Genomic DNA, 21,640 nt, shown 5'->3' with positions numbered 1-21,640 from the left:
CAGTGCACTCCCAAGACGGAGAAGGAGCTTCGGGTCACACTCATACACTTGACAGGACACACACACACAGAGAGAGAGAGACGGGCGGTCAAGGACACACACTTCACAAGACAAAGTCAGACCTGGCAAGACACACACACACTGCTGAAATGAACTCTCTCCTGTCTCACAGTGTTTCAATAAGTCCTTCCAGTGCCAGCATGAATTCAGACTGTCTGTACAGGGAACTCAGTGACCCTGATTCAATTCCAGCAGGGACCTGAAGGACTCCTCACTGCAAGATGAGACATGAGACCGAGGGGCACTTTCAAAAGAGTGAATGTTGAAAGCTTTTACCCAAGTGTCTAGTGTGGAAAATTAACCAGCTAAAATTAAAAAATGACACAGGATCCCTTTAATGAAAACCACTGTTATCCGCTGGGCCTCTTCAAAGGGGAAAAGCCTGAAGTAATGAAGACAGCAGCATGGCTCTAGTCTTCTCCGAGGACAGATTTTCACAATGTACAAGACACACTGGGCATGTTTTTAATTTTTTGCCGTTATTAAATAAAAGCTTTCACATTTTTCAGTGAGATGGAAGACAGTGCATCTTCATGTCTGTCTTGTGTTTTACTGTTTTCTTGGGACAAAAGACATCCAGAAACTCTTCGTCAAACCGAAATTTGTACACTGAAATCTCATCAAGACCACTATTCCCTGGACAGCAAGTAGTAACTGGAGCCTTACATAGCTAGACTCCTGCAATGTTTCTACTTCTAACATACAGGACTTCAGTTTTTATCAGTAAATGAGGCAATGAATGAAAGAATAAATGAATAAACGAAACACAATCGTACTCATTTCAGAGTATAACAATCCTTTATTTAAACAGTGTTACACAGGGAAGGAGTGGCTGTGTGTGGGGGAGTGGGGGTGGGGCACACAAGACAATTAAGCTGCTAGATAGGAAACACCTACTGGTGATCATTGGCTGGCTAAGAGGAAACCCTGGGGCGGGCGGGCAGGCGAGCTGCTACCGGGCCGCAACGGAGCCTGTTGGCCAAAGCTTCCCATATCGTTTTCCAAAAAATCTTTTGCACTTTACAGTTTTTTTTTTAGGGCACAGAGGTGCGCTGAATTCGTTAAAATTACAAAATGGGTTCATCCAGGCGTACTGCGGTACAAAGCCTAAGGTATAACTGAACAAACATAACTAATCCAATTACCAGTTATCTTTTAAAACTTCTTCTACTTCTTCCTCCAAAGCCAGAGCCATATATAGAGAGAAATTGACAAGGTTGTAATAGGAGCATCAGCTGAATACCTAAGGTTGCCATGTTGTAAATAAGAAGTGTTGGCTACAAATACACATCAGTGCCCTCCATGTCATCATGTTGAGATCCCTGACATTTTTAAAATCAGCTGGCATAGAATCATCAGTTACTAATCCATGGAGCAACATTGTGGAGCTGACTTGGCAACCGATGGAAAATGCAAACTCTGTCTATGTATGGCTCCCATTTCTCAAAAGTTGTTTCTTTATATTCATAAAAAGTAACTGATTGCAAAACATGAATTTTACGACAGAGCTTTTCTTGGGGTTGTGAAAGACACATCAAGACATATTAGTGAAAAAAAGCTACAAACATTTTGGAATACCGGCCCTCAGAGCCCCAAAGCTCCTGTGATTGGTTAAAACAGAGCTCAAGCCCCCCAACAGAGGAAACTCCTGAGGCTACAAGTACAAACAGGAAATGGTGGCAGAAATTTGATTTATAGTGGTGTTCCTTTTCTTAAAATGTCAAAAAACACTCTGAAATATATTAAAAATATCCAAGAGGGGGCACAACAAATCCCACCTTTCAACAACTAGATCAGTTTCACAGAGAAAAGACAAAAAATAAAGTTTATAAGATTGAAAAACAAAAGAAAAATATTTCTACAAATATAGTTTTTTGTGATATAACCGATGCTTTTGGAAAGATTTTTTTGGAACAGCGAAAGCTTCCAAGCTGCCTAGTGTTGCACGGTTTGTTTGTTTGTTTTTCATGTGTTTTGTCTCTTTGTAAGGGGGGTGCAGGTTACTGCTTCCCCCCTCTGGAATGTCACATAACTGCATAGTCGAGGTCAGACCAGTGTTTCCCAATAGAAGCCGAAGATTGTCATAACCTCTTACTTGGCTGGACAAGCCTCAGTCCAGACAATAACATTTCAAACTGGAGAAAATTTAAGAAGTATATACCAACACTCTCCAGGTTACACATATCAGTATTTATGTTATTGAATTTTTATTTTGTGATTTTAAATGTAAGTATTAATTGTCAATAGTATCCTGACAGTGAATAGCAGTCTGACACCTGGGAAATGTGTGCCAATATTTCTTCAAAAAAAAAAATACTCCAATTCAAAATGCCATTCTCTCTACTTTCTTCCATGGTCCAGCCAGACATGAGGGTGTGGACAAATTTAGGCAGGCCCAAGTGGAAAGTTTACACATTTCTCTGTGGCACTTTTCGCTAAGAATCAGTTGAATTCTGTGGAATGTGTTTTTGCTCCTAACATTTAAAATCTGCATCATATAAATGCATTAGACCAAGGAAAACTCGCCTTGTTCTAACACATTTAATGCCGCATTTATTGACACAAAACCACATTTTTTTTTTTTTTAAAACGTACCATTTTCAGTAAAAGGAGACACAGAAAATGAATAAAACATCAACAGATTCCATTTGGGGCTTTCAAGAGCACTTCAAACCCTCTTAGATACACTTCCCTTTAGGTTGCATTTTACTGTCATGTTGTAACTGTTGCAAAGTTCATTTTAGTTTCACCGTTAGGAAAATACTTCTTACTGTCGTAGTTCCACTGAACAGTTTCAGAGCGCTATGCCTTTGCTGGGGAGAGTAAAAGGCAGATTACCATGTAGCTTTTGACATTTAAACAGGCCAAAAACATACAAAATGACACAACCGTTGCAGAATATTTGGTTGCGGTGGAACAGTTACAACACAGCCAGTGTCAGGTCGAAGATAAGTCTTAAATATCTTGACATACTGTACTAAGATGAGCCCAGATAGTCTTTCATCTACACACACTCAAACCAATCAACACAGTAGCCTTCTATCTAGACTTGCTCAAGATACTCTTGCAAGATAGCGATGTATATACTGTAGATATGACAGACTGAACGCCCGGATCGCTCAGTGTGAAGACGTGTTAAGATTCAATCCCAGATAGTCTTGCATCTAGCAGGGTTTGTGGGTCTGATATTTTCTGGTCTGGTATGAAGCTAGGAGTGAAATGAAGTAGTGAACTATGATGACAGACAAGCTCTGACGCAGAGGTACGGCAAATAGGCAGGAGTGACAAATTTAATTCATCACAATGCGGGCATTAGATTTTGGGTCTGATGTCTCCATTTTGGTCCCAGTTCTGGCTCCAGTGCAGGTTGTGGTACAAAACTGTTCTTGGATCGGTTCAAGGGACGAATTACACTTATTTGTGGGTTGTTAGGGGGGTAAGCTGACTAAATTCCAGTGCTACTGTCACTTTCATTTAGCAGCATTTCTTTTAGCAGTAGTGGAAATTGTCTAGATAACGTTGAGTGAAGCGATCCGTTGCCATACTGAGGCCTATACTTGCATCATTGTTCAGTTTCTTTTTTGCACTCCTGAGTAGAGAGCGTTAGTTGGCACTGCAGATCAAACTAGCAACAGCGCCACCTCTATCTCCCAATCTGGTCCTCTCTCCCAATTAAAAAAATCTGTTTACTGCTCCCTCGCTTCCCTGCGGCCCAATAGGAATGGTTAGTGTCATACAGTGGGCAGGCCCAGGGAGAGCGCTTGACCAATGAAATGCTGTCTTACTGCTCCCATTAACCTTTAGTTTTACTGTACATAAAGTTGTATACACCAGCTTTGAAGTCAATTCATGTTCAGTTCAAATTGATTTCTCACAGTAAAAATGAATTCTAAAAGTACATTAAACCATATTAATGCTGTCACCAGTGATGGAGCAGTCACAAATATATGACAATGAATTAATTTCACCTGCGCCATTTGGATTCCCAAGTTAAATTAATATCAAATTCAAGGACTCTTTTTTTTTTTTAAAAAAAAGGTAAGATGTTTTCTCTTTTTAGAGATAAAAAGTGAACTGAACTGAAAATGAATTCACGTCAGCTGCTAGTCAACACACAAGGAATGTGGATGAATAAGAACTATACCTCAAAAAATAAAAAAAAATCATAAATCCTCAAAAACCTGGTTGATTGGTTTTACGGCGATGTTTAAACTACAGCTCCCTAGTTTCTGTAATTACAGTGTAATTACATAGTAACAAAATGTAATAACGTTTGACACAGCTGGCTCTGTTGCTACCACTACACCTGTCGTTCACCTGACCGTGACTGAACTGTCAGTCAGATTGTTGGATTTGGTTACACCTTGGAAAAAGGAGGCCATTCCAAATACCAAAAAGTCGACCCGTTTCTTGCAGAAATAGTTGTTTCAATAGAACAGTTCATAATTTACCATATTATATTTTGTTACATCTACTACTTGAGGGAGGGAGCTGTAATTTAAAGGATTACTGGTTTTTTTAGGGATGCACCGATACCATTTTTTCACTGCTGATACAGATTCCAAGTACTAAACTTCAAGTATTGACCAATATCAAATACCAATGTGATTCATTACGTCTACCAGACAGTATAGAATAGAAGAACATTAGTTTGTCACTGGACAAAACTTTTTCTCCATTTGAAAACACGGACATCCTTCTGTGTGAAAATGGCAGAAAAATTTGATGAAAAAAAAAAAGATTTGTAAGTGTTAGAGAAGGTTCTTGGTATCGGATTTTAGTATTGGAGAAATAATCAATACAATAATACAACAATAGGGTTACTCACCCCATCTCATCTCATACCAGGATTGGTATCAGTGCATCCCTACAGGTTTAATCATAGCAATAAATGACAGACACACTATCTTCTCTCAACAAACAAAAAAAGAAAAAAGCACTAGTAAAAAATAAAAACACGCTACAAATGTTAAGCTAACAAAGTGGTTCTTTTTTTCCTTCAGAAAGAGTGAGGATTTTTTTTTCTTTTTCTTTGTTTTGGAGTGAGGGATTTAGATGCACCACAGACACATAAGGAAGACTGACTGGGAAGAGACTGACGATTTCTCTCCATCCGTCTCCCCCCCCCCCTCCAGTACTTTTCCTCCTCTTCTCTTCTGATCCTCCTTCCCTCGCTCTTCTCCTCCTCCTCCTCCTCCTCAGTCAGTCAAGGTTGGTTGTTGTGGGGTGATGAAGGTTGTTAGACGTCATCAAAGAAAACCGTCACGATGGGCCCTTCAACTCTGGATATGGGGAAAAAGAGACGAGGGCAGTGAGACGCGGTGGTGTGGGGATTTCTCTTTATACCACCTGCAGTATATCGGCACTCAGTTTTCACACACAAGCCCACTTTCCTACTCAAAACACACACTGACCTACTATCCACTGTTATAATGCCATCAGTAGCTGGATATTCTCTTAAATTTAATCACCCCTTCCCTCCCCTTTCTTATACTCTTTGCATCAAACTTTCTCCCTAAATACCTGTGTGGTTTCCCTGTTTGTATGTGTGTAAGTGCTTGTTTCACCTCATCTATGTTCAGTCTTCTTCCTCGGCAAGCTATATTTCTATATACATCACCACTGTTGTTACTGAACAGACCTCCACTAGTACTTTCACCATTAATAATAATAATAATAATAATAATGAGCGTTACTATTATTATTATTACCTGAGTTCAGTCAATCCTCCTCCTCAGCCAGTTCAGTTTCTTTATGAACCACCACTCTGGTAACAGACATGTCAGGATGTTGCTCTTTGGCCTCCTTAATGGCCTGGGCCAATGCCTGCAGTACCACAGGGCAACCACACAGTGGCAGCACCAAGCAGAGCAGGCAGTGGGGGAGGAGGGAGAAGGAGGGGGGAAACGATGGAGTTAAACAAAAAATAAAATAAGAAGCATAAATAAATAAAAGAACAGAATGCTGGATTTACTATTAGTGGGGCTTTTCCACTTGTACCACTTTACATCTTCAATTGAAAAACTGAATGTTTAATGGGAGAGATGTAAATTGGATGAAGCAAAGCGGCTTCAGATGACGCTGTGACATCAAGTGGAAAAAAGTAAAGTAAATCACATTTCCAACTCTATGTGACTCAAATCTGTTCTTTTCACAGCTGTATTAACATGGGGAAACCATCAAATATGAGTCACAAAGGGTTGAACATCTGACTGCTTACTTTTATCTTTGAAAATGTAAATCCAGCCAATCAGAACAGACAGGCAAATTAAACAACAATGGTAGAGGAGTTGTGCACAAACAAAGATCCAGACCTTAGCAAAATACATTTTCACTTTTTCAAATATTTGAGCTACTTGAGCGCTATGTATCTTGACATTACAATCCTCTGCTTTCACTTGTTGTCACAGCTGCCATCTGTGATGAGTTTGCGGCAGCCATTTTGCATCCCTACTGACAAGTATTCAGTTTAATTTGAATTGGCACAAGTGAAAGTCATTAAACAGCTTCAGAAGATGGAGCATCACTTGAGAAATAAATAATATATCAAGCGGCCATCACATTCTTTCAAATATCTGAAATGTATTTGAGTGATATTTTGCCAGGTCTGCAAACAAATTCACAAATGCAGAATTTATAAACAAACAAATCAAATTTTCAACTGTGACTCAGATATGATCTTCTCAGTGCTGGTTTAGCATGTAGAATACATCAGATCTGGGACACCAAAAGTTAAAAATTAGATTTTCTGTTCCTGTGGAAATCCAGACAATCCAAGAGAAAGACAGCAACTCAAACTAACCAATGGTGGAAGAGTTATGAAAACAGGTATGGTAAAAAGGATGGATGAAATCATTGATTTGATTAAAAATATCTAGATGGATGGATGAATGGATAGAGAGATGGAGGACGGGATAGATGGAGTAGATGACAGCCAAGGGGTGGGATCTACTATGTGATTGATAGCTCAAGGGCATGTCTACTGAGGTATGAATAAATTAACCTTGCATTCAGATTGTGAGCAACACGATCAGCAGGTCACCGCAAGTCCATTCATTTCCTATGGAGCTGAGCGACCAGCCGATGAGTGGACGGTCAGTTTTTTTCGGCCAAGAATAGTTGGCCACAACTGAACTTTATGCAGTCATCAACATCAAAGGCATATCCAATTTGTGCACTTCTTTGTTTCCCTACCGAAGTGATTTCGTTCTATGAACAAAAAATCTGCCTGGCAAGTGCAAAATGGGTGAGAAGTTAATTTTATCCATTCAAAGCTTCCCTGTTATTCCCTGACTACAGGAATAAATGTCTCAAAAATGATGCTTGGAGAATGGTTGCATCCATCGTCAGGGTAGATGGTAAGCTTGAAAGTATTTTTTTTCTGTTTATTTTCAATTAATGCTACCTAATTGGCGCTTGCCAGCTAGCTATGTTAACTCGTTAAAACGGTGTAACGCTATGACAGACAATACAATTGGTGGGCAGTGGTGGCCTAAAGGTTAGAGAAGCGAGCTTGTGACCGGAAGGTCGTCGGTTCAATCCCCCGGACCGGCAGGATAAATCTGGGTGGGGAAAGTGAAAAGCAACGCTTGCCCCTCCCTCATTACCACCACTGAGGTGCCCTTGAGCAAGGCCCTTAACCCCAACCGCTCCAGTGGAGCTGCTCAGTGGCCAGCAGATCAGACTGTGGTTGTACTGGTCAGCTTCCAGGTGTGAATGTGTGTGAATGTGATCAGGGCGTTCCTGAAAAAGAGAGCATCGCTCTCAGTGAAACTCCCCCTGAATAAATAAAATACCAGAGCAGCAAAAATGCATGGTTTGCCTGTTCAAATCTTCAAAGCTGCAGAGCACTACACTGATGCCTGTGTACTGGCCACAACTGGTCAGAATAGAGTGATCCATCAACCAAGTTGCTCGCAGTGTGAACGCCCTGTAAGGAGTGGGATCTGCTGTGTGATGGGTAGCTGACCTGGTCGTGGTCGATGTCAGAGTCTCCGGTAATAACGATGCGTTTCTCAATCCTTGTCTCTGATAGGCCGCCCTTTAATGTCTGGAATAAATAAACAACAATGACCCTTTAATGTCTGGAATAAACAGATTCTGGTTTGTTATGGATGCACGAGGCCCCTCTGGGTGTTTGTGTAATAATAGCAGCCAAGAGGTGGATGTGTATGATTGTGTGTTTGTGTAGGTGTGTCTGTGTCTATACCTTGGTAATGTGTGTGGTTGTAGTTGTACACAGAGATTCAGAGGTGATTGTCTGAGCAGTCATCAAAACTCCAGGTTCACCATCCCCAGTGCCATCCAACTAATAACACAGAGAGAGAGAGAGAGAGTGTTAATTGTTCATTACCACTGGAATATCCTGGTTAGACGTTTAATATTTACAATAGTCTTCCTGTGGGAGGAGGAACGAATCAGGATGTACTATTGTCAGAAAAGAAACTATAAACACCACATTAATATTAATTAATATTAACATTAATAAGCCCTATAATAATAGTACAATCAAACACCTTACATATTTTGGAAATGCATGGATACTCTTGTACCCCTCATTTATATCAAGAGAATGAATGCATCAGACAAAAAATGTCTAATTTGGCTTTTTGCAACAAAGACATCCTTTTTAAATGTGCACCTGTGCAGCTTCGTATGTGATGGTCTTGGTTTCCGTATGTACGATGGGCACTTCTTTTGTTGCTATCTCAGTTTTCTGGGCTGCAAACGTGTCTGAAATGGTCACCATCTCCGTCTTTACCACAGGTGGCTGAGATGGGGGAGAGAGAGGTGAGGGGGAGGGAAGAGGGTTGAGATATTAAACACAAACCTGAGACAGATGGGGAATACACACCTGCTTTGGGTTCAAAGTCACTTCCAAGTCAATCAATGCATGAAGTGGATTTTTTTTTTCCTTCAAAATCCAACTATCAAAATACTTTAAGAAATCACTGAGTGCTTCATTATTAGCAAATTATTTGCATTTTCCATTTTCATTTTGAATTGATTGTATTGAAAGGGAGCTGACCCAGCTGAGCCACACACACTGCCATACACACAGCGATAGTTGTAGATGTACACATGCAGTATATGCCAGGAAATGCAGCAAAATTCATGCACGCAATCAAACCTATATTAACAAGCTCCCAAACGCATGCAAGTCAACATCATGCACTGACACACAAACACAATATGACAATGCAATGCCTGTTCAACTAAATGAGCAACCCAACATGCAACAATGCAACCACATTACAATATCTACACAAAAACAGCATGTAATGCAAAACAAGAGCAACTGAAACAGCAGCACATATACACACAACTACAGAAATATCTTTGGTGTCAACATGCAAATCAAAGTACAGTACAGTACAGTACAGCACAAACATGCATAAACCATGACCCGATGAAACAAGCAATATTTAAATGACTGGCAAACAAAATGGCAATTGAAATGTAAATAACATGCACAAGATGACATTCAAATGAGCGGGAGGCATTTCGGCAAGTGGTTGGCAATGATGATTTCTACAGTATTGTTACCATGGTGACCATTACGAGCCAATTAAAAACCAAAGGTGAAGCATCACTGCCAAACACAAGGAGGGACACAAACACACACCAAAGGTGAAATGTGGCATGCAGAGCAAAAAGCAAATATACATCTAAAAGCATCATGCATTTCCCACTTAGGCCCCATTTAAACTTCCAAATACAGGTACAGTACTAAAATACAATGCAGCAAGAGGGAGAAGATGTATGTTTGATAATGTATGGGAGGTAGAATCCAAATGGAGGCAGTAACGACGACACACCACACTATGCGGGGCAGGAGTGGACTAGGTATGTTGATAATGGTGAAATTAAAATATACACATATGATGAAAAACAAAATCAACATCAATGACGAGTTATGCAGGGCATGGTAACATGACACCAACACCAACACACCAACAAAAAGGTGGTACATTGTATCATCAAAGGACTATTCTCTCTTTGCTGTAGGGTTTTATATATAACATATAGTATATATGGGTAAAGCTTTGGGGACTAGCTGATCAGGCGGAGGGGTAAAGGGCTCTGACACTGTAGCTTGATATCAATGCTGTCGTGTGAAAACCTTATTTGCATTTTTTTTCTTGTTAATATCCTACTTGAATTAAAAGTTTACAAAGTCACCAATGTGTAAAGGCATTTCATAATTGTACAATGCATGAAACCCACTCTAAAATTTCAAAACTACATGGGTGTCAGTTTGAAACCTGAAATCTTCTGAAATTAAAAAAACTAAAAAATATATACAAAATCTTTTCAACTTGATTCATTCAATATTTGTGGACATTGACAACTTTCCCCTAAAGCTAGAAATCAAAGGCTTGGAGAACCAGCTGCCCAAGGTAATAATAACAACAACATCATATATAAATTCTGTTTTAGGAGGAATTTTTAACTGTTTTAACTGTTCCTAAAAAGTTTCAATTTTAGACTTACGAGTTTTCACGCGACAGAAATGAGTGTGAGGGACTAATACACTGTAGACTGATATGAAATATACATGGGGGCTAAATATTCACGCAAGCAGGAAGGAAACCAATACTGTGGTAAGCAGGAAGGAAAAGTGGGTGTGTCTACAGTTGGTAGGAGGGATCAAAGCCCAGCGAAGCTCCGTGATTGGCCCAGAGAAGAAATTACCTCAGAGCAACAAATAACCTGTGGCCGTGGTTCTGCCTCAGCCAATGAGGCTTCTCCGTTCATTTTAGGCTCCTCCTCTTCCTCTGCCAAAGCAACCAACCCGGTCGTTCCCTCCTCAGGGAGGGCGTGGCCATTGGGGGCTTCATCAGGCGTCACCATGGGTTCTTCTGTGCTCTCCTCCATCTCCCTCTCTTCTCCTCTCTCCTGCTCCTCTGTGTTCTCCTTCTTCCCTTCCTCCTCCTCCTCCTCCTCCTCCTCTTTCCTGGCCTCCTCTCCTTCTCCAGAGGCTGCCTCTGCAGGCTGGCTGGCTTCAGCAGGAAGGAAAGGGGCATCTGGGACTGAGAGGGAGTTCTCCACCATCTTCTCCTCTTCCTCTCTCTTCTCCTCCTCTTCCTCCTCCTCCTTCTCTTCTGGTATTTGTGTGTGAGAGATGGACACAGTGACGTTTGGATGGTACTCTGCTTCTTCCTCGCTCTCGCTCTCTGATGAAATGCTCTCTTGCTTGCTTGGCTTTGCCTCCTCCGCTGCCACGACTTCCTCTGCAGCCTTCACCTCCTGTTCCCTCACCTCCTGCTGTGCAGGCGGGGCGGCAGGGGGGCTGTCGGTAACCGTGACAAGTCCGGGTTTGGTTGCCTTGGAAACCTCTTGGATGACAACGGTTTCTTCTATTTCAACTTCGGTTGTCTATACACGCACATACACATGCACGCACGCACATATATGTGCACACACACACACACACACACACACACAAACAAAGATGTACACATACATACACAACACACGCGTGGAGAAAAAAACAAAAGTGTAACATGACCACAGAACATAACGTAAAAAAATTAAACAACCTTCACTGAAAAGAAATTAACACAGGACCAAAATACAGAATATAAGAAGGATGGAAAAGCCAATTTAAATGACTGGATGTTCAACTGTGGACAAAGAGGGAAAATGAAGTGAGAAAACAGTGAGAGGAACAAAGAAGGAGACAGAGCCAGTGAAGGAAGTCAGAGATGGACAGATCTTGGCGAGTATGGATGGCTAGAATGAAAACATAAAAAGACATTATTTCAAGTTGCCAGTTGACAATGAATGGACGGATGAAGGAAAGGATGGATAAAAAGAGCAATGGATGGATGGACGGATAGATGGATGGATGGATGGAGTAATAGAGGTAAGTTAGGACCACCTTTCCAGATTCTTTGGTGTCAGAGTTCGAATTGTCAGCGTCAGTTGCTTCTGTTTGGGGCTCACTCACCTGCGTGACAAAGAAGTTACCATGACAATTGTCAATCACAGACCAGTAGTGACATCATCACTGTCAGCACCTAGTGTCACCATAGCAATAGTTTACCGTTACCATAGCATGGGGAAGGGGTTGTATTTGGTTGGGCAAAGGGCAGGGAGAGAGTCTTATTGCCTCTCTTTGTTTCTCCATCTTTCAATCTCTCTCTCTCTCTCTCCCTGACTTTTTCATGCACAATCAAATTAGTTTCCATATAGTATAAAGCAGCAGGCAGTAAGAGAGAGGGAATAAAAGAGAAGAGAGGGGAATAGAAGATAAGAGAAGATGGATGGCAGATGGATTGCAAAGAGAACATCCCATCAATGTTCATGACCAGCCTGTCTTTACTGATCAAAGAAATGGGGTATTGAGACGAGCAGTGTCCATCTGCTATGCAAATAAATTAACAAATCCAATAATGTATGGAGTGTTGATGACCACAAAATATATCTTAATGGATTTAGTTCACTGCAATCACTGCAGCATCTAAAAGTGCTGATTTGACATTTTGTTGTCACAGTTTCTTGAAGGAAAGGACACTATATCTCCTTTTAAGATATTATCACACAAAATTATCTTAAGAGCGAAGACATGATCAAATAAGTTCGATGATGATATTTTTTATAGCATGATGCAAACTGCTGCCTCGATATTTTTAGCAGAGCTGGTTTTTACAGTGTTCGCTTGTCCTGAAGGTGGGGGTGAGGGACAGATTAATGAATGGAGCAGGGCGTTAAATTTGCATACAATCCACGCATTGCATTTACTGTGACAAACAAACCACATAGATAACATTCATGGCATTCACAGCTGTTAGTTGCTTCGGATTGGATTTACTATGGCCATTTTGCATCCACAATTCATTCGACATGAATGCTTCCTAAGAGGAATACAAAATGGATTTATAAGAAATACTACCATTCATCCAGCATTCACAGCAGGCAGTATTATGGGAAGCTAGCATCTCTTACAGAGTAGTTTGTAAAAATGCATCTTGGAGGCATTATTACAAATAGTATAAAGCCAGTTTACTTTCAATGTGACCAAATTATGGAGCGAATTTTCTTAAAAATGGAAAAATGGAAAACCTCTCCACAAAAAGGTTCCTATATCCAGCCAATGAAATAACAGGAAAGTGATCTGTTAACCAATAAGTTAGCAGATGCAAGTCTTAAATTGTGCATAGACTGAGATGAAAGTAAACTGACTCCTAAGTCGTGTTGCTAATAGCAGTAGCACCTCAGCGGCAGAGAGCTTGGTTGTTGGGGAAATAACAGCCACTAGTGGTTCAGTAGTGCTGCAGACAGCAGCAGTAGTAGTAGAAGAAGCAGATGAACATGTGGAAATAGCATCTAGTGGTGGTTCAGGGGAACTGCAGGCAGCCACAGCAGCTGAACAAAGGCCAATGCCAGAATGTCTACTGAAAAGAATGGAAGCTATCTCCTCTTCAAGGCTCTACAGCAACACACACACACACACACAGGCATTTGAGAGAAAACAGAAAAAAACAGAAGAAATCACTCTAAGCAGATAAACACAGCATTAACAAAAGACATGACATGCGCACACAACAGAACAATGACAAAACAGCCATGCTTTATATCTGACATACATGACCATATATTCAAAATGTTAATGAGAGACTACACCCTGCTGTTTGATTAAAAAAAATGACAGTGAGCAGAGCACCAAGGAAATGGGACCTAAAACAGAATATAGCAGAACAGATCTGCACGGAAGAGAGCAGAGCAGAGCAGAAACATAGCAGAACTGAACACTGCAGAACAGGACAGAATAAAATCTACGTGGGAACTGAAAAGTGATGCATGTCCAGCTGAAAGGAGGAGGAAACAGTTAGAGCAGTGCACCAGAGAAAGTTAGGTCAGTAGTATAGAGAAAAAATTCCAATCAGGCAGTAGGGACTGTGAAGGGCACTACACAAGTGTATGTGATCAAATGTGAAACCAAAGATAACAAATGAAAGTGTGAGCAGTAAAAGCAAATGGAAATTCCCAGTAAGAAGTGAGTGAAAGGAAGGAAGGATTGCAGTCTCTAAAAAAGCATCCAAGACAAGTGGGAACTGGGAATTTTCAGACATCCAAGATAAAAAGATTAACAAGGAGAGGACACCGACATCAACACAGCCTGAGCTGGAGATTTGAAAACTCACACCGAGTGTGTGTGTTCCACCCCCCGGTTCAGCCTCTGTTGACAACTAAGTCCCCTCCTCAAATGAGAAACTTCCTAATTCCCAGTTGGCGTATTTATTGAATTCAAACCGCAAAGGGAACATCAGAACTGAGGCAGGCAATCAGAACACGACAGAGACAAGGAAACAAACTCAGTTAGCCATAGACAGTTCAGGGCAAGAAACCACCAATGGCTAACAACAGAGAGAGGAGATCACTGATTGGCTGAGAGAGAAAAACTACAAGACCGATTTAGTGTATGGTGCTTAGAAAAGAGAGGAGAGGAGAGGAGAGGATGGAAGGAAGAAAGCTAGATACCTACATAGATAGCACACTATCAAAGAATTAGCGTATGAATGCCTTGTTGGTCATACTTCCCATACATCATAGAGTTTTGTATAAGGGACAGACAGATGCAATAACACTTGTTGCTGCAAAGACCACCTTTTGGACACTGTAAACAAATACAGCGTTGAAGCACTGCAACGCTCTGCATAAGGGCATTTCACCTGAATCAAGTGAATGCAAGGTTGTTCACAGTTGTGGGTTGTGTGCGAGTACATTCGTTTTCCGGTGAAATGCCCCTTTAATTCACATTTCTTTTCTCTTGTCTCTAGACGCCAAGACAGACGGACGAAACACCCACACAGACGTACCACTTGTTGCTGTTGAATACGTAGCGTTGTAGCGGGAGAGGAGGTGAGACGTTTCTCCCACTGGTTGGTCTGAGGAGGAGAGGGAGGTGGCGCCTCCATAAAGGAGCGTTTTAGCTGGCTAATGCTAGCCTGGTGTTTCAGGACCTCTTCTTGGGTCTTATCATGGTCCTAATGGGGAGGGGGGGGGATAAGGGGAATGGGGGAGGGAGGGGTGAGAGGTAAGGGAGTTGAGGGAGGGATAGAGAGTGAAAGAGATGAGTAGGGATGAATGAGGGAGGGCGGGAGGTAGGGATAAGGGGGGCCGGGACAAAAAAGGGAGGAAAGCATAAGTGGGTATATAAGGGGGATAAGGGGAGAGGGAGGAAGATGGGAGAGGAGAGGAGAGGAGAGGAGAGGAAAAGAATGGAAAGGAAAGGAACGGAAAGAGTTGGGGAAGAAGAGGGCTAGACAGAAAGGAGAGCAAAGAGGGAGAGAAGGATAGAAAAAGTGAGGGATAGAGGAAAGAAATAAGGTTGGGAAGGAGGGAAGAAAAAGAAGGGTTGAGGACAGAGGGAGGGATGATAGAGGGATGAGGGAAGGGAAGGAGGGAAGGAAAAAGGTTAATAGGAAAGATGGATGATAGATAGAGAAAGGGAGGGAGGGAGAACAAGGTTAATGAGATGGGGAAAATGAAGAAAGGGAAGGAGGAAGGGATAAAAGTTGAGAGGGAAGGAGGGATGGAGGGATAGAGAAAAGGAGAGAGGGATGGAGGGAGGGGACAAACTCGGTTCAACAGGTCACAGGAACATTAGTCTGTCAATCAGGAGGAAGACAAGATGGATGCCAAGCCTCACTGGAGCCATTTGCTTTGTAAAAATGAATTTTACTTAGAAATTAAGTTAATATGGTTATTAAATTTCACTGAAGTAACAGTACTGTCACCAGAAAGTGTGTGTGTGTGTGTGTATGTGTGTATATATAACCAGGCTGCAGTGAGGCTTCTCCACCTTGTTCAAGACTTTTTATTACAATGGGCCAGAACAGTAGGGCAGAAAACAGAACATGGGACTGATAGTGGTGATAACAGAAACCCTTTCCCTCTCTTTCTCTCTCCTTCACTCCATCTGCAGCTCACTGTCACTCTTGTGCTCCTTTTCTCCCTCCTTCATTATATCAGTTTCCTCTTCGGCCATTTTCTCGTTCACTCTCATTTTTCATTTACTTTTTCTCATTGACACTTTCTCAATGAGTGTGTCTGCCTCTCTCCATCTCATCTCCATCTCATCTCCGTCTTCCCTCCCTCTCTCCTACCCTCCCTACTCTTGACTACAAATATTCATGTGCATTCTACACAGAGCAAGATATTTCAGAAGGATACTGCATAGACAATGACATAAATGAGACTGCTAATATGTTGTGGAGATAGTAACGTGATCAATGAGATATTCCTCAGAAAATGTGTTAATAGTGACATTAACAATAAGATATTCCTCAGACCAAGTATGTACTGTATATTGAGAAATAACCAGATAATGTGTAATGTGTATTGAGATAAATATAGAAATCTCACAGCACACATACAGTCCTAAAAGGACATAGTTGGAAAAGTACTGCAAGTTGCTATGGGGTCTATCTGCTTGTTGGCTGTGTATGTGTGTGTGCAATGTAAATAGCACTGTCAGTGGTTTTCATTTTTTGCCTGTGGTGAACCACATTTTAAGGACAATTTACAAAGTTATTGTGCGCGCTTTGAAGAAAATGCAGCTGGTTTTGGTCTTCTAACCCACAAGCCTACAATAATTCATGGCATGTACTGTGCTGATACAGATGCCAACTAACAATGCACTAGCATCACTATCAGTCCCATGTTCCATCGAGGGATCTGTTGTTGTTGTTTTAGTATGTTATCAAACCACACATCAACGCTGGCAGCCAATCACAGCCAGCCAGAAAACAGGAAGAAAGCTCCTTTTATGTGTTAGGGAGGCAGTATTAGTCAGGTTAGACGCAGCTGCCTGGCAAATAATCAAACTCATTAACCAATCAGCGATTGAGGACACCAACAAGGTAAAATGGTCGCAAAAACAGCATTCAACATGCACAGAGCATGCAAAAAAGTCCGCCCACATGCACGCTCACACACACCATCAGGACTGGTGTCAATTCACATGGCAGCCTTCTCATACCAAAAGTTTCTCAATAGAAAAAAAAAAACTTTTTCTGGAATTGACTGAATTGGAAGTGAATTGAATCTAGCCATGACACACAAAAACACACACACACACACACACACACACACACACACAGGCATGCACACAGAGCCTGAGAGTGCGAGAGGGCAGCAGCCTTGTACAGTACAGTACAGAGGAAGTTGTAGTTCTGATGGCGTCAGAGTACATAGAAAGATGTAGTTCACATTTTTTCGACCATCAGACGACGCCAGTACCAACCTCCAACATTAAATTACTGTGCCTCACATAAATATTGTCCCCATGCACTCTCAATGGACTCTGGAAGGCAGACACACAGCACACAATAAAATGGAGAAAATAAATATAAGCACTACAAATCAAATAAAACTAAATTCATAACTAAAATAGCAAACATCTATAATGAAATGGGAAAGAAATCATAAAATAAATGAAAAGGGTAAACTAGAAAGAAAATCAAAAACAAAAATCTAAAAACGGAAAAATCTAAAATAAAAACAATACAATAATGCATAATAGAAATAAACTGATACAATAAAACAAATAATCAATGAAAAAAAGCACACACTAAAAACACTAAACAGGCATGTGGTGAATGAGCCAAAATGTGCAACTGTGATGGAGGCAGGAAGATGGGTACAAGCACAAACCACAGACACTGCACTGCATAAACACAAACACACAAATATACCAAATTTTGAATCATACTCATTAAAGCCAGTTCAAGTGTGCTAGTACTTGTACCCATGATAACACACATCAAAAAAACCACAGCACCAACACACAAACACACAAACCAACAAACACCAAAGTGCTATCAGCAAAACCCCAAAACACTGGTAGGAACCACAAATATGAACCAGAAAACCAAACTGAAACCATGACACCATGAAACCATAAGCCAGAGCAGAGCAACTGAAAGTGAAGATTTGGGGTAAAATTGCCCATTCAGGATCGGTTTTTCCGCACCTAATGTTACAGGCCCAATCTGCAATCCAAATGTAAACCAAGACAAGACAAATCATGGGACTGGAGACATCTTTTAATCTCAAATTGATTGACTGAGATTTTGATAGAATGTGACGCAGGTACTTTAAATGTATTTTAACTTAAAATTCTCACATTCAGAAATTTTGTTGTGTAGATTGGGTCTTTTACTATTAGGTGGGAAATTTTAAAACGGACTCCATAGCATCATGTAAGGGCAACTTCACCCTAGAATCAAAACAAGTGAGTGAACCAATCCAACCAACCAGAACAGAGCAACTCAAATGATTGACAGACCAATACACAATCAAATAACCAATGAGAGAGGGTGTGAACCTGGGAGAGGGCAGGCTCGGTCGGTCCATGTGACTGTTGTTGGCGTAAAGTCAGGGAGAGAGTAAGGTTAGGTTAGCTTTACTGCATGTGTGCTCCACAACACTACGCAAAACTAGCTCTAGTCAATAATCCAAACACTACTTTTCCCCCAATTCTTAGCAAAGTAATGCCATCTTTGATTATTCCTACTTTATTCTCCCTAGAATCTGAAAAGCATGCTGGGCAAAGAAAGGCGTTGGCCCAACAGACCTGAGTGGGCGTGGCTTCCGCATCGCCGAGGCTTAACTCCACCTCCTTAACCTTCAAGGCCGTAGTCATGGCGGTGGCAGTTGTGATAATATGGGGGGGTAGGGGCACGGAGACAGAAAAGGTGAAATGGATGATGGGAAATGCTATTTTTTTCCCCAGCAACCTCAGTGGTAGGGAAGTACTGTTGGTCACGTGACCTTTGCACCCCACCCACAGGAAAAATGAAGCATGATGGGAAACTGAGATATAATGGTCAATGATGGTAGACAGCAGGTGCTACTGACTGCTCTGTTAAAATATTTAGATATAGATTCACAGTCTATGTCACAGCATATGATTTTCATATATAGTATTTTTTGGTACAAATGCATTTATATTTTTCCTGAACGACTTTGTGTATAACATCCCTTTCTAGAAACAAATACACTGAAGTGTCTATTCACTTGACTCGATAACTACACTACTGTTGACTAGTCTATGATGATGTGTGTAGAACAACAAAACCAAGTCAAATTCACTGTACCCACAACATGGAGGTGGCAAGTAAGTTGTTACAACTACTGTAGTTACTGTACTTGTGTAGATTTTTAGAGTACAGCAGCAATTCTTTAAGTCTGTACTTTTACTTCTATTACTTTAAGCATCTACTTTTACTGGAGCAAGGCTTATTTTTGTCTTTTGCAAGGACCAAGCCAAATGGGAATATTATGGAACTATGTTCTGAGTACTAAGTACTAAGAAGTTTTAGCGAGCTACTCTCATTTTTACTTAAGTAGTTTTCTAGTCAATTACTCTAACTTTAGTCAAATTGAACACAGGCATAAGTAGTTCTCCTAGTGCAAAATATGCCAGTATGCTTTACAACATGGTGTCTATAGTGTGTCACAGATGAGATAGAAAATACCTTCTCTATGCCTTGATTTCATGCCATTTTGCATCCCCAATTGAATCCCCAAATTGTTACCAGAAGGATGCCCAATGGCCACCACAAAATGGTCACAGATGGGAGTTGTGACATCAAGTAAAAGCACTACAATAGAGCTGACCTCCCATCATCCTATTTTTCCTTAAAACCTAACTGAATGTGGTAGGGTAAGGGGCTGGGGAGTAGGGCCACTGAACCTCAGGGATCAGGGGTAAGTGTAACACTGTTTATTCTTATAATGATAAACATTAGCGATAATATATCCAATAGGCTTTAACTAGTATGCATCTATCTGTCTATACAGTCATTATATCTTCTACTCTAGAACTAAGCATTCAATGCTATGCTTCATCTACTCTGCACTACAAAGGCAAAGTGCAGTAACTGAAAATTTGGTCCAAAATGACATTGATTGATATGACCATTAATACGTCAAATCAATCAATACATCTTGTATATAATCAATTTAATGCTATTGAGTCCCTTCAGTTGATATGGGTGACGTCAATGTGCTAGCTGTATGTTTTACACACAGCCAATGCACAGACACATGCTCTTTACCAGCAAGGCAACTGTTAATGACTAACTTTTATCGTTTGGAACACAACAAATGGTTGAATAGGCGACTCAAAAATGTGTCTTTTGCACATCGCTAAGAGTTACTGTATCTCACCTTTGTAAGGCAGCTATAGAAATAAGTTCAACCCTGCAACTCTCTCTAGGTTTTAGAACTTTATGTTCATCTACCAACACTTTACAATCCTTTCTCTAGGTTTTAGCACTCTATCTTTGCAAACAATTCTTGTAATCTTTTCTCCATTTCAGCTTTGTTTATACTTTCTCAACTCTCCTTTAGATTTTCTATAGAATTCTGTTTAATCTTACTATTCTACTCTCTCTTCTTATATACAAACAATACAGTGGGGTTGGCAAGGTGCAGGGGTGGTAAGAAGAAAGAAAATATCAGGGAAGAAAGGTAGAGTGGGTATGGACGGAGGTCACACACACATACACACACATAAGTTAGGAAGGAGGAGGGAGGAGTAAAAGAGGGTTGGTAGGATGGGAGACTGGGTTGTGTGTGTGTGAGTGTGTTTTTATGCAGCGGGATCACACATCTCTTGCGTCCAACCAGCACTTGTGTGAGTGTAGTGTCTTATGCGTGGAGGTGTGTGTTCGGGTGTGAGAGGAGAAGCCTGCTCGCTGAAACCAGAGCTCAGATGATCCACAGACTCATCATTTAGCGTCTCAGTAACAAACATTGGCAAAACGGCCTTTCGTTGACTGGACGCCATGCACTCTAGGTAGCAGAGGGTCAGGCCGAGGGGCGTGGCTAAAATCAGTGCCATGGTCAAAGACTGGCTCGCAGTCAGCATCACAACCAATAGGAAGAGAACTAAGAGGCAGGGCAGGAACAAAGGGGAGGGGTTTAGGAGGTAGTGGTGCACAGATGAGGTCAGGAGAGAGCGAGAGAGGGCGGAGAGAGGGGGGAGAGAAGAGCGAGACGGGACAGAAAAGAGATAGGAGAAAGAGAAACGAGAGGGGAGAGAGGAGAGAGAGATAAAGGAGGAGAGACTGGCAAGAGAGGGCAAATGTGGGTCAAAAGGAAAAGCAGGAACCAAGCTGATAAATTTAGTGGGCAGATAGCGGGTAAAAAACGCCATTAAGGTGGTCAATTTCACAGCCAAACCATGAAACATTTGATCTGTTAATTTGGAGGTGGTGACGTTGGAAAAGGCAAATTTGGGGGCACCGACAGTAAAAATCTTTAATTTCCCTGCTAATTTAGAAACTAGCTTGGGCACAGTGAGAGTTAAAATGCTCAATTTCTTTGTTACATGTGAAACTAGCTTTGTGGGCAGGCACATGTTTCCATTCTTGCCCAAGAGGGACAGAAAACACAGGATGAGAGACACATATTTAACCACAGCCCTCAGACAGAACCAGCTCTGCCAATTTTCAGGTCCTGCTGTTGCTCTGGTTTCAGCCTGGCAGTCCAGCTCCTCTCCCAAAGGCTCTGAACTGTAGGTATGGAGCAGATGGGCGTAGCTTGTGAGTGGGGGAGTGGC

General features: G+C 41.3%; 1 protein-coding gene across 3 annotated transcripts in view; it reads right to left on the bottom strand.

The window, feature by feature from the left end:
• Nucleotides 1-836: 836 nt before the first annotated feature.
• Nucleotides 837-21,640, bottom strand: part of epb41l2 (erythrocyte membrane protein band 4.1 like 2) — a 64,552-nt gene continuing 43,748 nt past the window's right edge. The window contains exons 15-24 of one of the 3 annotated variants that reach the window (XM_078289934.1): nucleotides 18,647-18,697; nucleotides 18,398-18,430; nucleotides 14,886-15,053; nucleotides 11,945-12,013; nucleotides 10,774-11,439; nucleotides 8,702-8,830; nucleotides 8,270-8,368; nucleotides 8,030-8,110; nucleotides 5,772-5,886; nucleotides 837-5,342 (exon numbers count right to left, since the gene is read on the bottom strand). In XM_078289934.1, coding sequence (XP_078146060.1) covers nucleotides 5,782-5,886; nucleotides 8,030-8,110; nucleotides 8,270-8,368; nucleotides 8,702-8,830; nucleotides 10,774-11,439; nucleotides 11,945-12,013; nucleotides 14,886-15,053; nucleotides 18,398-18,430; nucleotides 18,647-18,697 — 1,401 coding nt within the window. In that variant the 3' untranslated portion in view covers nucleotides 837-5,342; nucleotides 5,772-5,781. Of the gene's footprint in view, nucleotides 5,343-5,771; nucleotides 5,887-8,029; nucleotides 8,111-8,269; nucleotides 8,369-8,701; nucleotides 8,831-10,755; nucleotides 11,440-11,944; nucleotides 12,014-14,885; nucleotides 15,054-17,314; nucleotides 17,375-18,397; nucleotides 18,431-18,646; nucleotides 18,698-21,640 lie in introns of all 3 variants that reach the window. The other 2 variants (XM_078289936.1, XM_078289935.1) reach the window with 2 other exon arrangements.

Source organism: Centroberyx gerrardi, chromosome 18, assembly GCF_048128805.1.
Source record: "Centroberyx gerrardi isolate f3 chromosome 18, fCenGer3.hap1.cur.20231027, whole genome shotgun sequence".
Taxonomy (NCBI): domain Eukaryota; kingdom Metazoa; phylum Chordata; class Actinopteri; order Beryciformes; family Berycidae; genus Centroberyx; species Centroberyx gerrardi.
The sequence above is the reverse complement of the archived record's forward strand: the minus strand, read 5'-3'. Positions and strand labels throughout refer to the sequence as shown.